The following is a 15,602-nucleotide window of genomic DNA, read 5'->3' as shown; positions in this document are numbered from 1 at the left end:
GGGATTTGAGATATCCTGCCTGAATGCAGTACACATATTTTCCGGTAGGTGGCGCCATTGACTGCCTTGCTGGTTTTCTGTTGCTGGGGATGGCCGCGGAGGGCGTGGCCTCTGCAGGTGGGGCCTGGCACTGCCAACCCAACTCTGGAGTGAGCCTCAGCCTCGCAGGCAGTGTGGGTCCAAGGGTCTGACTTCCCAGCAGCCGGCCTGCGCTGAGTTTCCAGCTGGTTGGACCCAGCAGTGAATCTGATGGAGGAGCTATGGTCGGGGTAGAAGGGACCTGTGGACTAACCCACAGCATCTCCCTGGCTTCCCACTTTTTCTCTCACTTCTGCCCCCACCATCTCATTGAAGCCACTGTTATTTGCCACCTAAACTTTTCGCAGTGGCCTTGCTCCCTGCATGCCCCCTGACCTTCCAGGCCCTTCTCTGCACCGCAGCAGCCATCTGCAGACCTCGTCTCCTCCTGCTATCCTGTCAAAGCCACTGTGTGTCTCCCTGCAGGACTTGCCACGATCTATAAATGTCCATCTCCCACCTCTGTTCATGTACTTGCTCATGCTGCTGCCCTCTAGAGAAAGTTCCAGGAAGGCCAGGGCATCATATCCACATCTCTGTAATCCTGGAAGGGAGCAGGAGCCAGTAACTCTTTGGTGAATGAATGGGTGAATCAGCCTGAAATAATTTATAGTGACGTTTTGGGACCATTCTTCCAGAAGATTTCTCTGCGCATATATGTGTGGAGAAGGATATATCTGGTTTGACAATAAATGTCATACATGCATTCAGTTGTTCTTCCTGACATTTTGATTGTTTGAGGCATCCTTCTGCTGTGGAGGGGAGAGCAGGTTGGAGGGAAGTAAGACTGGAGGTTTAGAGACCCCCTGGGAGGCTGACAGAAATGAAGGGGGGTCTGAACTAAGCAGAGGCCAGGGCTGTGGTGGGATGTGGGGGAGTATAGGAGAGGGAACCTCCAGAATGACATGCAGGTAACAGGCTTGGGCCCCCAGGGAGTGGTGGAGGAGCCAGTTCAAAGGCAAGTTCAGTGGGGCATGCTGCATTAGAGGGTTGGAGGCCTTTGAGTTGAGTTTTGAAGGGAGAGTTCAAGAAGAAGCTGGCAGGGCAGGATGTGTGGATAAGAGGGAACAGCATGTGCAAAGGCACTGAGTTTTCAGGGCTTCTGGGCCTGACCTTCCCACAAATCCTGCCTGGGTCACCCTGGCCCTTCCAAGCTCCAGCCATCCTGCCACACCCCTTCCTTTCCTGGAGCTGAGCCTCCTGTCTTTTCCTGCCATGCCCATCCTGGCTCTGACCCCTGACCTCCTGCCTTAACCAGCCACGTACCTTGGGCAAGCTCCCTGACTTCTCCTTTCCATGTCTTCATCGTGGCACAGAGCTGATGACACTCTTCAGGGTTATGTGAGGGGTCCAGGTGGCACACGAGACAGCACTCAGCACTGGGAGCAGCATGGAGCAAGGCCATGACCCCAAGAGCTGTCTTCCCTTTTCCCTGGCCCTGAAACCCTTCCCTTTGGATGTGTGTTGTGGTTGGGGAGGCACCTGTTCCACTATGGTTGAGGTGAAGATGAAGTGACGTTTGCCTGTGGAGTGAGGTAAATGTGTTATAACTGTAAGTAGTTCCTCCTGCGGGCTGCTTTCATCTGTAAGTGAGAGGTGGGTGCCTCTTCCATGAGCTGCTGGTTTGGGGCTGAGACCCAAGGCTGAGACTCAGCTGCAGGGTGTGCTCTGGGCAGGGGTTCTGGGGCTGCTCCTCTCCTTGGGTGGAGAGGTAGTGACTTCTCCTGGCCTCCCCCCAGCCTTCTCTCCAGTTCTTCCACACCCCACACTCAGAGGCCCCGCTGAGGCCTCTCCTAGCCCCACAGCCTTTGTTCTTTGCTGTTGTAGGTGTTCGGTACTGAATGTAAGGAAAGGAATTCTTTGCTTTGATTACTGCGCAGAGAAGAACTTCCTGGGTAAGTCATCTTCATGCCATGCAGAATCTGTTGGCCTGGCAGAGCTGGGGTGAGGGCTGCTGGAGGCATGGGGACCATCAGAGCCAAGGAGGAGGCCTTGCAGCCTTCTGCCTCTGTCTGGCCTCCTCTCCTGCCACTCTGGCCCCCACTCATGGGTACCTGGGGTAGTGTGGTGGCACAGGCTGTGCTTAGCATGGGTGGGGAGCAGAGGGTTGATTGGTAGCAATGCCTGCCCATCTGCCAAGCCTGGCTGGAATTGATACCTGGCCCCAGGAAAAGGTTCCAGCATAAGCCCCCAGTGGCTGATGCTCATTTTTTCCCCACCCCAGTGACTGGTGGCTATAACCCCCACATCCGCCTGTGGAGCCCCCACTACTCGAAAAAGCCTGTGTGGCTGTTGAAGGGGCATCAGACCTCGGTGACGCACGTCCTGGTGAACACCAAGAACAACAACATCCTCATCAGCATCTCCAAGGACAAGGTGCAGCCCTTGCGGAGCATGGCCCTCTGCCCACCAGCCAGAGACACTTTCCTGGGAACAGTGATCTAGCTTGGGCAGCCGGGAGGCTGGCAGTTGGCAGGAGCCTGAGGCCCAGGGGAATGGTGTGACCTCCCTGCCTGTGGTCTCACGCCTGGCCTAAGGCCTAGAGGGAGATGGCCCGGGGGGGAGTCGCCATGCGGAGCCTGAGCCCAGCTCCAAGCAGTCCACTGGAGCTGGCTGTGGTCCTGGGCCACACCCTTCCCTTTTATATATCTGAGTGTGGGACCTGCAGGAGTATATATGCCCCTTCCATGGAATGGTTGTCAGTGGCTTAGAGGAAAATGGGGGGTAAAAGAGTAATGCCATGTCTGGCACATAGTAGGTGTACAATACATGTGAGTCTTTCCCTGCTTCCACCCTCCCCCCAACCCAAACTTGCACCCCCAGCTCTCAAGGGGCCTCTCTAGGGACACTTTCTCAACCTGGGATAAACTCGAGGGGGATCCTCTGGGGACAGGTGGGCCTTTTGGGCAACAATGTTGGTAGCCACTCTGCCTTCTACCTGGTTGTGTTTGAGGAGGCTGGAGGGGCAGCCGTGAGGTCTGCAAGGGCACTGTGCTGCCTGGCATGGTTCTCCACCACTGAATGCCATCCACTCAACCAGGGTAGAGGTCCTGGGTGAAGGCTGGGACGGGGAGAGAGCCGGGCCACGGTTTTTTCTTAGAGCATAGAAACAACATCTCTGTCGTAGGGTCAGGACCGGGGCAGACACTAAGCGCAGTGGGTGTGCATTGGAAGTGCTTGCATCGTGGGCCCCTGACCTGCTCACATCCCAAGGCCTCCGTTGCCAGCTGCATCCCACTCTCAGCCTCTCTATCTATTTCCTACCTCCTAGAATATCCGCGTGTGGGACCTGCAGGAGTATGTATGCCTCCAGTCCTTCTGTGGGAGGTTTTTTGCCCTGGGAAACTGTCCCATCACCAGCATCTACCTCCGGGAGAATGACAACACCCTCATCTGCAGCACCTACTCAGTGAGTGCCGTGCAGGAGGGAGGCGGCACTGTGGCTGCACATAGAGGGTGGCCACTGTGGCCGGGTCTGCAGTCCCACAGGACAACCAAGGGATGGTCACAGACTGTTCCTCCCCAGACTGCTCTTCATGATGCTGTGAGGATGAAGCTGATAGACTCTGTGGCCTCGCCCATGAGTTTCCATCTCTTGGGATTTCCTAGAAGCTGTCTCTAGGCCCCCAGCTGTCAGCCTCTGTGTTGCTGCTCTGTCTGTTCTTTCCTGACCAGTACAACCTGGAAGCCCTCCCCCACCCTGCTCCCAGGCTGAGTTAGGGGCTCCCTCTCCAAGCTCCCTTGGACCGGTGCCTCCCGTGATCACAGCCCTTACAGCTCTATTCTGAAACTCTTATGGGAGTTTCTTGACAAACTGTGAACTCCAGGAAGGCAGGACCACACCTGAGCAGCTCTTCTAAAGGAGAGAACCTGGAGAGACCTCATGTGAGACCATCTGTGAGCTCACCTTCCCTGGGGCCCGTGTGCACTCTGTCTTGACCCAGACCCTGGAGGACAGCACAGACTGGGAGAAGCAAGGGGGCTGACTGGGCAGGGTGGCGGTGGGGCCTGTGACAAGATGGGGGTTTAGGGAGCTGCAAGGACAACCAGTAGCCAAGATGGGAAGGGAGACAAGGGTGTCATTTGTGGCTAAGAGTTAGGGGTACTTCCACCGAGGCACCCTCTGTTGGCCAGGCCACCCTGGCAGGGGACACGTATATTGTTCTTGTGTCTTTGGCTGGCTCTCCCCCACATGGTAGGTTTCTTGAGATGGGAGGTTGTGAGTTCCTTCATCTCTGCTGAGTACCAGACTGGCTGCCAGCATTTGTTGAATTAAATAGATCTTTGAAGGTCATTTCATGTCATCAAACATTATCAACCCCCTGCGCTTTTTTAGAAGCAGAGAATATATTAATTAGACACTGTCCAATCCCTTGAGGAACCTATGGGGTAGAAGGAAATGTAGAAAATGCAATGTATTATGATGGACGTGTATGCTAGGTGCTTCATGGAGCACAGGAAAAAGACCCTTAGCCTAGCCTGGGGTAGGGATAGCCTGGAAGAGAGGGCACTGGATTGAGGCTGTATGCTTCTCAGGAGTTATAAGAGGGACCTTGGATTTTGGGGTCCTAGGAGCACTAGGATTTGGGAGCCCTGATCTCAGAGAGGGGTGACATGGAGTAGGGATCAGAGGAGCCTTTCTAGGCTCAGGCCTGTGTGTAGTCAGGATGCCTTGATGTCTCAGTTTACTGGGAGTTTCTCCCTGGGGCCAGTCAATGAGGGCAGAGCCCTTTGGACTGCCCAGCTGTCTGTTCTTCTCCTCATTACAGATTGGGATCCTAAAAGGGTCCATGGAGACCGAGGGGCCTGGGAAAACCGGGGAGAAGACCACGACTTACAGCGCGCCCCTGTGTGCTGTCCTCTACAGCAAGGTTTTTAAGCAGGTGAGTGGGCCAGCTGGCCTCTGGGACTGGCAGGAGAGCTGGGTGACGTGGGGCAGGTCCCAGACTCCTGTGTGTCCAGATCCAAGGGGTCGTCAGGGCAGGTGGTAGGGTGGTGCGGACTCCCATAGCTGTCATGGTGGTGGGGGCAGCGGGGTCTGGATGAGAAACAACCCTGCAGAGGGGCTGGCCCACGATGAGACTGGAGCCCCCACTGCCTGGCCAGCGGCTTGCCTGACTCCTGAGCCCGTGCACTCCTGGCTGCTGCCCCAGGTCCGTTCTGACAGGCAGTCTTCTTACGCGAGTGTGAGATGGGGCAGTAGGGGTGGGCTGCTCTGCAGGGTTCCTGGGCATCGTTTTCTACGGAAGCCCCAGTTCAACTTTGTCCACTAAGGGAAGGGAGGGAGGCTCAGGCTGCGGGCAGCACCCTGGTCCTGAGTAGAGACATCTGGGCTGGTCAGGGCAACTGGGCACATGGTTTCTGAGGTGTAGGGACAGAAAGGGCCTCCAGGCCTTCTGCCAATTTCTACTTGGACCCCTTTTCTGGCCTGGGTTCTGGGCAGGGAAGGCTGTATCTGCTACAGAGGTGGCCTTGGCCGCATGAAGCCAGAGCTTGTCTCTCAGCACTTCCCTCTCATCTTGGCTCCTGGCACCACCATCCTTCATACTTTGGGCTCCTCAATGCTTTCAAACAGTTATAACCCCTAACCCCAGCTTTTCTAGATGTTCTCAGCAGGAGGGCTGGTCTCAAATAGGCTCACTGCTGCTGTTGCATTGAAATGCTTGTCATGTCAGCAAAAGGTTGCACTGAGTGGACTGACCATCTTCTACTCTCTGCACTTCCCTTCTTAGGGGCCAGTTTCTCTATTTCCTATGCCACCCCCATCATTAATGGTGGTTCAATAAAAGGGTTTTTTTTTTTTAATTTTTATTGCTTAAAGTATTACAAAGGGTATTACATATGTGTCCATTTTATCCCCCCGCCCTAGACAGTCCCCTAGCCTCCCCTATCCCCCAATGTCTTATGTCCACTGGTTATGCTTATATGCATGCATACAAGTCCTTTAGTTGATCTCTTACCCCCCTACCTCCTGCCCCGCAACCCTCCCCGGCCTTCCTGCTGCAGTTTGACAATCTGTTTGAGGCAGCTCTGCCTCTGTATCTATTATTGTTCAAAAGTTTATAATGGTCTCTATTATCCATGAATGAGTGAGATCATGTGGTATTTTTCCTTCATTGACTGGCTTATTTCACTTAGCATAATGCTCTCCAGTTCCATCCATGACGTTGCAAATGGTAAGAGTTCCTTCCTTTTTAGAGCAGCATAGTATTCCATCGTGTAGATGTACCACAGTTTTCTAATCCATTCATCTACTGATGGGCACTTAGGCTGTTTCCAGATCTTAGCTATGGTGAATTGTGCTGCTATGAACATAGGGGTGCATATATCCTTTCTGATTGGTGTTTCTGGTTTCTTGGGATATATTCCTAGAAGTGGGATCACAGGGTCAAATGGGAGTTCCATTTTCAGTTTTTTAAGGAAACTCCATACTGTCTTCCATAGTGGCTGCACCAGTCTGCATTCCCACCAGCAGTGCACAAGTGTTCCTGTAAAAGGGTTTTTTTTTTTAATTAGAGATTATTTTCTCTGGATAGATTCTGATAAACACCATTTCTGAGTTAAAGGGAACTTCACCAAACTGGCTCCTTCTGAAAGCTGTGCCAGGTTGCACTGCCCTGAGGAAGGGTTGTTTTCAAGAGAGGGTGATCTGGCAGCTGGGGTCCGTGAATGCCTGTCTTCCCAGTGCATGGAGGGGGGCTGGGCCAGGCCCAGCCATGACAGGTAGAGGCCACACGCCTCTGTTGGAGCCCCAGACTGTGTCCTCGCCCGCAGGTGGTGAGTGGCTGTGTGACCGGCGTGGTGAGTGTGTGGGAGATCGTCACAGGCAAGAGGATGATGGAGTTCTCTGTGAGTCGTGACCAGCAAATGGAGCTGACTGCCATGTCCCTGGATGAGCAAGAGCGGTGCCTGCTCACGGGTTCACGTGACGGCACCGTAAAGATGTGGAACTACAGCACTGGGGAATCCCTGCTCACCTTCCCCAACCCCGACCAGCTGGAGGTCAGTCTGGCCCATCGGGTGGGGTCCGAGGGCCTCTTGAGAAACTAAGCACAACTCCAGTGACTCTGGGGCCCACTAGTTCATCTGCCTCCCTGAAGGGCTGTCCACGTGGACCGTGCGGCTTCACGCCTCCCGGAGCCTCCGTGTCCTCACGTGGAAGGTGAAGATGAGCAATAGCACCTGTCCTTAATAAGCGTCCTACAGATGTTAGCTTCACTTGCTTTTAGTTTGTTAGCATTTCTTTTTTTTTTAAAAAATATATATTTTACTGATTTTTTACAGAGAGGAAGGGAGAGGGATAGAGAGTCAGAAACATCGATGAGAGAGTAACACCGATCAGCTGCCTCCTGCACAACCCCCACTGGGGATGTGCCCACAACCAAGGTACATGCCCTTGACCGGAATTGAACCTGGGACCCTTGAGTCGCAGGCTGACGCTCTATCCACTGAGCTAAACCGGTCAGGGCTTGTTAGCATTTCTTACCCCACCTATGAGAGCTTGGGATCCTAGCAGTGGTGGCAGGTGATTCAGAGCCACCCATGCTTGACTCTATTTGAGACAGTCTTTGGGTGTGGCATCGTGCCGAGCCAGCAGTCCCACTTTGGGACTTGAGGCCATTTCTAATGCCTGTGGCACAGTCCTTTAACCAACCCCGAAGGAGCACATGGTCAAGAAGCCAGGGGTTTGAGTACTAGTCCAGGTCTTATCACTCAGTCATTTGACCTTAGCCAAGTCACTTGTCTGTTTTCAGTTATCCCCTAGAAAGTGGACATGGATACCTACCTGATTTGCTTTCTCTAAGTCCATCAACTGATGAGATATGAGGAAACCTTGAGAAAAATGTGGTGGTATCACCTCTAGGGAATTCTCCTCACATGGAGAGTGTTAGCTTCTTGCTTGGTATGATGAGGAAGACGTTCCACGCCCAGAGCTATGTTCACTGAGTTACCTTAGAGTTCTGTTTTCTTTCATCTTCCACAGATTAGTGGGATCATCCATATGAATAACGTGTTCTATGTGACCGGGTGGAATAAGAGAATCACCTGTTACAAGTGAGTAGCAAGGGTGTGTGTGGGTAGGTGGGCTCCTCCATTCCTGGCTTTGCGGGTGGTTAGAACACCAGCAGGACATTAGTGGTGGCTCATGTCCAAGGCTTCATCTGCTCATCCACCCATTTATTCACCACTCCCTTAGATGATAGGCTCTAGGCTTTGCGGTAGGTGCTGGGGATGGGTATAAACAAGAACGATGGATTCTTCATCCTCCTGGAGCCTCTGTGGGGCTGAGCTGATCAAATAGCTTCATTTTGAATGCTACATTCTATTGAATAGAGGTTTCTATGGAAAGGAGACAGAAATATGATTTAGTCTGAGGGGTGGTCAGAAAAAGCTCACCTGAGGATTTTATGGGTGGAGGGGGATCTGAAGAGTGAGCAGAGGGGTCTTACCGAAGCAGCTAAGAGCTTGGGATAGGAACATTCCAGAGAGAGGGAAGAATTGCTAGCATATGTGCAAGACCCCTTCCTCCTCAGAGGGCCTTTTTAGGGCAGTGGTTTCCTCTTCTCTAAACCTGAATCCTTACTCAGGTGCCTGAGAGGTGAAAATCTGTAAGATTAGTTTACATGAAGCCCGCGGACAGGGCCTTTACAGTAGGCACATATAGGTGCTTAGTAAATGAGGTCAGCAGGGCAGAACGTCAGCCCTCTCCCAACCCCCCATGTGCCCTCCTCTGAGTCCGTGTTCCTGCAATGGAGCATTAAGGCTGAGCTCTCAGCCCTCCTGCCTCTGGCCGTGTGTGCAGGTTCCACAAGACCAAGTCGGTGCTCTTGTGCAACCACTGGCAGACCTTCCACACCGAGGATATCCTGAGTGTGTCCAAGTACCAGAACCAGTTCCTCGGGACCTCCTCCTACAACGGGGACATCCTCTTCTGGAACGTCAATATGCTCAAGCCCATCCTCAAATTCAACGCCTCTCAGAGCCCCTCACCCTTGCTGCCAAAGAGGGTATGGTCAATAGGAACATGCTGTTCTCTCATCTTTCTCTTAGCTGTGGGCCAGAATCACACTGGACCTGGGGAAGGAGGGTGTAGGGAGCATTCTGGGAAGTAGAGAGGATGGTGGTGACTTGTTCTGGAGGAGATTTCTATGATTATCCTCATTCAACAAATGAGGAAACTAAGGCACAGAGAGGTTATGCATCTTGCCCAAGGTCACACAGCCAAGAAGTGATAGGTCAAACCCAGGCAGTTTGACTCCAGAGCCTGGGAGTGCTAGTTGTGTTCCCTGCATAGATTACTCTGTCCTGAAAGATGGCTCACATCTTACCCGTCACTAGTACCTATGACCATTCCGAGCTCACTGAGCTCATGGCAAGGACTTAGGAAACTCACACAGTCTCTGAATTGCCATATCTTTGCACATCAAAGCTGGAAGGGCCTCTGGGGTCACCTCATGCAGTAGTTTTTGGAACATGTTGGGGAAAGATGCTTGGAAGCTATTGCAGAGGCTTCTCCCAGAGCAGCCCAGCTTTTTATCTATTTTATACTTTGGAGCTTCCCTTAAGATTAAAAACATCCTAAAAAATATTTGGAAACCACTGTCCATTTAGAGATGGGAAGACTGAGTTCCTCATAGGAGCAGTCTCCTGCCTATGGGTACTCAGGGCATTAGCGGTTGGCCCCGGGACAGGGTCATAGGTTCTGGGTTGATGTCTCTAAGGGTCCCCGGTTTCTGGGAAGCACGCTCTGGGCACCTGGAGAGCCTGTGCTGCTGGTGTGAGGCTGGGAGACCCTGTATTTCCCTCTGGGACATTGCTGAGCCCCAGGGCTGCTCTCTCTCTGGCACAGGTGCAAAGAGACGGCGAGAGCTTAATCGAGGGCCAAAGGACCAGCAATCCCTGTGTGGAGCCAAAGAAGTGGGCACGCAAATCCTCCGTGCATCCTCTGGACCACAGCACCAAGACTGGGTCCAACACCAAACTGAGGCAGAGCCTGATGTCAGCCCCCCCTGTGATGAGACACCCCAGCACCAAGGAGTCAGAGGAGCCTGAGCTCATGAAGGTGGGAGCAAGGCATCCACCCTTACTCTCTAGACCAGCGGTCACCAACCTTTTGGACCTCACAGGCCACCAGTGGTCCACGGACCACCGGTTGGCGACCGCTGCTCTAGACACCTCAGTTTGCCTCGTGTGTGTGATTCCTTATTAGGAGGCACTTTACCCAGAATGCCTTTAGGTCCGTTTACACACTTTTCTTGAGTATGGTGGGCTGGGCAGGCACCTCCCTGATTAGGCCCATGGAATCTAACCCAATCTGCTGCCTCGCACCTGCCCATGGTCCCTTCTCAGAGAGCAGCTAATACCAGACCTGATGTCTGCAAGCTCAAGGGCAGGACCTGGAGGCAAGACAACCAGAGAACCTACAACTGGAGGTTAAATCCTGGGCTGCTTTCTCTGTCTTCCAGCTCCTGTTGCCCCAGCAGAGATGAGCCATAAAGGCTCCCCTGCCTCCCCAACAAGCCTTAGCTCCCTGGAGACCAGACTCCTAAGTGCAAACCACTTCCCTCCTCCTCTGAGCCCTGGTGTCTGCCCCAGGATCAACCCTTCTAGGCTTGACTGATGGTCTTATTTGGGGTGGGTGGAGTATGGAGAAAGAGCCAGGGGGCTGCTCTCTCCCTACTCACTGGGTGTGGTTTGGCCTCAGACACTACAGTGGAGACAGTAATCTCTTGAATGGGGCCTGGAAGCCAGTCAGGTCGTCTTAGCCATTGAAGTCTGACTCCTGGGAACTGAGGCTTCCAGGAATGAGAATCCCACCTTCCCCAAACACACAAGACCTGTCAGGCACCAGGTAGTCTAGACCCGGATCCAATATGACCTGCTGGGACTCTGTTCTGCTGTAAGGGGCAGCCACTGGATAACACTACAAGGCACTGATACCATCACTGAGTATTGGGGTGGTACCACTACCTTCAAATCTCCTAGAACAGGGGTGGGCAACCCCTGGCATGTGTACCAAACATGGCACGCCAGTAACTTTTGCTGGCACGCGAAACCCTCTCTTATAATCTTCCATTTACAATTTTTTTCTTAATATCAACTTTTTTATTTTTCAGATAAATTCAGTGTAGGTGCATCTTAGATAAATAAATAATTTTACATAACAAGTTATCTTAAAGACCATAGACATGGATTGACGAGAGAGGGGAAGAGCAATTTCTATGCCTCTGCCTTAACTCTCCCTGCCTTCCTAGATCCGACCAGTGTTTTGGTTTCATCCACATACGCTTGTGAATTTTTGTTCTCAGTGATGAATTTTGTTAAGTCTCGTAATAGGAGTAGCCTGACGGATGAAAGTAGTAGCTCGTGCATATCTCTGAAGGTCACGAAATATAAACCTGATGTAAAATCTCTGTCATCAGTGATGCAGCAGCAAAAGTCCCACTGATAATATCAAACGGAGTCATAAAGTTTTCTGTTGGACTATCAGTGTACATGTATACATTAAAAAATAAATGTATTTTTCATCATCATATACTGTGTTTTTGTTGCTCGAATGAATTTTATTATTTCTTCAAGGTTCTTCACATACGTACACCTTAAAAGATATCAAGTAGGCGGAACAAGTTCTCAAAAAATTAGGGTTGGCACGCAGAAGAATTTTGAGTCAGAGATTTTGCTTGTTTTGGCACGCACTCACAAAAAGGTTGCCCAACCCTGTCCTAGAACAATGGCCTATCCACACCCCTTTATTCTTACCTGTAGCCAGGGTATCTCTTCCAGGGCAAAGGGAGGGTCTTCCCCCAAAGCAAACTCGAGTCTCTTAAGCCCAGGACCTGTTAGACCCCAGCTGTGCCTTTCACAGGGTGTTGTATCTACTGAGTGGTGCTGGGGGATGCTCCTTCAGCATCTGCCTCTAGTCTCTGTCCCCCATTAGCCAGGGAGACCCCCTTATGATGACCTGGGAGGCCCATTTTGTTTTCCAGAAACAATACAGTGTTGGCAGCATCAAGCTCTTAAAAATGTACTATGAGAGGCAGTCCCTCCTCCAAGAGACTGAAAGGACACAAGGGGAATTGCAGAAGAGGGAGTTCCAGCAGTCCAATGCATCGGTGGAGAAGGTGGGCCATGCTCAGGCAGGGTCTGAGATGTGAGGAGGGGTGGAGAGTGGGGTGGGGTTGGGAAATGCAGTGCCTGTGGGGGCCTGGGGCCCAGCCTGGTTCTCCTCAGGGTCTGGAGAGAAGTGATGGAGATGATGGTACTGCTCAGGATTTGGGTCCAGGACTGCTGTGTCTGGGGGAAGCTCCACGGGTATGGGGGTTGTCTAGGGAGATGAACAGTGTCCCCTCCTGGTTGGGGGTGCTGGACTGGGAGGAAGGAAAAGTAGCATTTCCAGAATCCACTGTTAAATGCTCTCCTGTGCTCTGGTGAGGTGTTTTGTATGACATGTGAGGGGATTGGGTCATATCTGTTCTCATTTCCTCCTGTACCTTTCCCCTTTCAGGCTCTGATCACCCCTCACTGTGCTGTCACCTAAGGCCCCTTCCAGCTTTCATATGCAAAGACAGGGTCATTAAGAGACTGTATGGGTTTCCCCCAAAGCAAACTCGAGTCTCTTAAGCCCAGGACCTGTTAGACCCCAGCTGTGCCTTTCACAGGGTGTTGTATCTACTGAGCCAGTGAAAGTCAGAATCATAGCTGTGTTGGGTATGGCAGGGCTGCCCCCTTACCTAGGGGACCAGGGCCTCGAGCAGGGGAGCAGTGCCCTGCAGAGCTGGGTCCTGTGCGCTGGGGCGGAGACTGGCGAGCCTCTGAACATTCTCTCCTCCACATTCTGAATGTGCTTTCCTCTCTTTTAAAAGTTTTGTTTTGGTAAAAAAACAAAAAAGTGTGCATAAAGCAAAGAGTAAAGGCCCCCCATGTATCCTTTCTGCCTCCCCCACCTCCCCACTCCACCCCAAAAGTAATGGTCACCGTCACTGGTAATGGATTGGTTTAGCCTTAGCCTTTTATTTTCAGACCAGTGATGTAAAATTATAGCTAGGTTATAGCTAAATTATAGTCCTGCCATTCCATTTTCTGTTGTTTTCTTTTTAAAGATATTTTTATTGATTTCAGAAAGGAAGGAGAGGGAGAGAGAGAGAAACATCAATGATGAGAGAGAACCATTGATTGGCTGCCTCCTGCACACCCCCCTACCCCCCACCACTGGGGATTGAACCCACAACCCAGGCATCTGCCCTGATGGGGAATCCAGGAATCAAACCGTGATCTCCTGGTTCGTAGGTTGACACTCAACCACTTAGCCACACCGGCTGGGCCATTTGCTGTTTTTAAAAAATTTATATACCATGGATATGTTTTTATATCAGTAATTTAGATTCAGCTTATTCTTTTGACGTTTACTTATTCTTTTTAATCACTGCATAGTGCCCCATAGTTTGAATGTATCATAAACTATGAAGCCAGCCTTCCATTGATAGACTGGCAGGTTAGTTCCTGCATTGAACTTTTATGTGCAGCACTGCACTGGGCATCCTTGTATATGCATTTCTCTGCATTTATGGGAATATATTGAAAGCATGGATTCCTGGGAGCAGAATTGCCAACAGACCCCAGTCCTTTCAATCCGTGACTCTGACTGAGGGAGATGACTCAAAGCCCCTCCTTTCGAGTCAGTGACTTCGTTCTGTCCGGGCACTGACAGTTATTCATTGAGCACTTACCACATGCCAGGCACTGGGGGTGGGGGCAGCAGTGAGGGACAAGAACCCCTGCCCTAATGGAGCTGACATTCTAGTTAAGTGAGTAAAATAAATGATAGGCCACAGGGTGAGCCAGCACAGCAGAGAACAAGAAAACTGGGAAGAAGGCAGGGAGAATGGCAGAGGAGGTGAAGAGGACACTATTGTTTGAATAGGGTGGTCAGGAATGGCTTCACAGAGGAGGTGGACATTAGCCTTTCATTTCTGCTAGTCTGGTGAGTGGAAAACAGCATTTTGGGGGGTTATTTATTTGATTATTTGTGATATTGAGCCTTTTTGTATATTTGTCATGTATTTGTATTTCTTTAATGAAATAAATGTCTATTCATATACTTTTAAAATTCTTTTTATTAAGTTTTTGGTCTCTTTATATGCTCTAGAAATTAATCCTTTGCCTGTTTGTGTATTAAAAATATTTTCCCCTCATCTGCCTTTGTGGTATCACACTGAGGCTTAGGGTCACAGAAAAATTTGTTATATTTTCTTTTAAAAAATATTTTTATTTCAGAGAGGAAGGGAGGAGAGAGAGAAACATCATTGATGAGAGAGGATCATTGATCAGCTGCTTCTTGCACCGCTTCCCCCCGCCCCCCCGCCCCATTGGGAATCAAGCCCGAAACCCCAGCATGTGCGCTGACTGGGAATTGAACCGAGACCTCCTGGTTCATAGGTTGATGCTTAACCACTGAGCCATGCTAGCTGGGCTTGTTATATTTTCTTCGAGACATTTATGATTTTATATATTTTTAGTCAGCTTTTTTTTCATCTAAGTAACTTTATGTATGGTGTGATGTATGAATCTAGTTGTTCTTTTTTTCCTAAATTGGTGGCCAGTTACTCAAATACCATTTATTGAATAGTTTATCTTTTCTTTACTGTCTTGAAATTCTATCATTATTATATAAGATAATCTTCTATAATCTATTTCTGGACCCTCTCTATTGTTCCATTGGTATATTTGTCTATTCTTGCATGGATGTTTTACATTTTTAAGAGATATGATAAAAGTCTTTATAGACGATGCAATTAGAAGAAAAGCTGAAGGAAATGCATTAAAATTGTAATGTGATTATTTCTGTTTATTGGGATCCTGTGGATGATTTAATTATTTTTCATCAACCCGTGCTGTCCACATTTTGTACGGTGCACAAGTACACTTGCAAAAATGGGGAAATTCTTGCTTTTTCCTTTGGTTTAGGGACTCTTGGTTCTATGATCCTGGCACCTGGGCCAATGGGAAGCAGGTTGAGCATTTTGTTTTGGACCCCAGGACGAGAATAAATGAGATTTCTATTGTTGTTGAAGGCATATTGTGGGAACCCACAAGCCACCACTGTAATTTCTGACTTAGTATGAGTTTCCCTGCATGGCCTGATTTACTTTGTATCCCTAACTGTGCTCTCTCTGCCTCATGCGAGGTGGGTCCCAGGCGAGCGGCTCTCTTCACATGCTCCTCATACAGAGTAACTCCCCACTGTAGCCCCCACGTAAACCATGGGAGTGACCATGTAAGCGAAAGTGAGCACTAGGGGGATTTAGCAAAGGGCATGATCCAACTAAGACTTGAAGACGACTTTGGTGAAGAATTTTTGGCAATTGGCTGAAAATGGAAATGTTTCACTGTAGTGATATATGAAAGGGAATGAACTCATCCTCCAAATAGCTTTGGGCTGAGCTACAGGTCTCAGAACATCTTGTTGGAGCCTTAGGGCAATTCAGCATCTATTCATTGGTCATGTACTGTGTGCCAGGCATCAT

General features: G+C 50.4%; 1 protein-coding gene across 1 annotated transcript in view; it reads left to right on the top strand.

Annotated features, from left to right (window-relative positions):
• Nucleotides 1–15,602, top strand: part of EFCAB8 (EF-hand calcium binding domain 8) — a 57,292-nt gene that overhangs the window by 26,899 nt on the left and 14,791 nt on the right. Inside the window, exons 11-19 of the mRNA XM_036322402.1 lie at nucleotides 1,906–1,973; nucleotides 2,303–2,454; nucleotides 3,350–3,487; nucleotides 4,848–4,961; nucleotides 6,853–7,080; nucleotides 8,063–8,133; nucleotides 8,882–9,086; nucleotides 9,929–10,141; nucleotides 12,066–12,200. Of these exons, the coding sequence (XP_036178295.1) occupies nucleotides 1,906–1,973; nucleotides 2,303–2,454; nucleotides 3,350–3,487; nucleotides 4,848–4,961; nucleotides 6,853–7,080; nucleotides 8,063–8,133; nucleotides 8,882–9,086; nucleotides 9,929–10,141; nucleotides 12,066–12,200 (1,324 nt within the window). The remainder of the gene's footprint in view (nucleotides 1–1,905; nucleotides 1,974–2,302; nucleotides 2,455–3,349; nucleotides 3,488–4,847; nucleotides 4,962–6,852; nucleotides 7,081–8,062; nucleotides 8,134–8,881; nucleotides 9,087–9,928; nucleotides 10,142–12,065; nucleotides 12,201–15,602) is intronic.

The sequence above is a fragment of the Myotis myotis genome, unplaced genomic scaffold (assembly GCF_014108235.1).
Source record: "Myotis myotis isolate mMyoMyo1 unplaced genomic scaffold, mMyoMyo1.p scaffold_m19_p_9, whole genome shotgun sequence".
NCBI classification, from domain to species: domain Eukaryota; kingdom Metazoa; phylum Chordata; class Mammalia; order Chiroptera; family Vespertilionidae; genus Myotis; species Myotis myotis.
The sequence above is the reverse complement of the archived record's forward strand: the minus strand, read 5'-3'. Positions and strand labels throughout refer to the sequence as shown.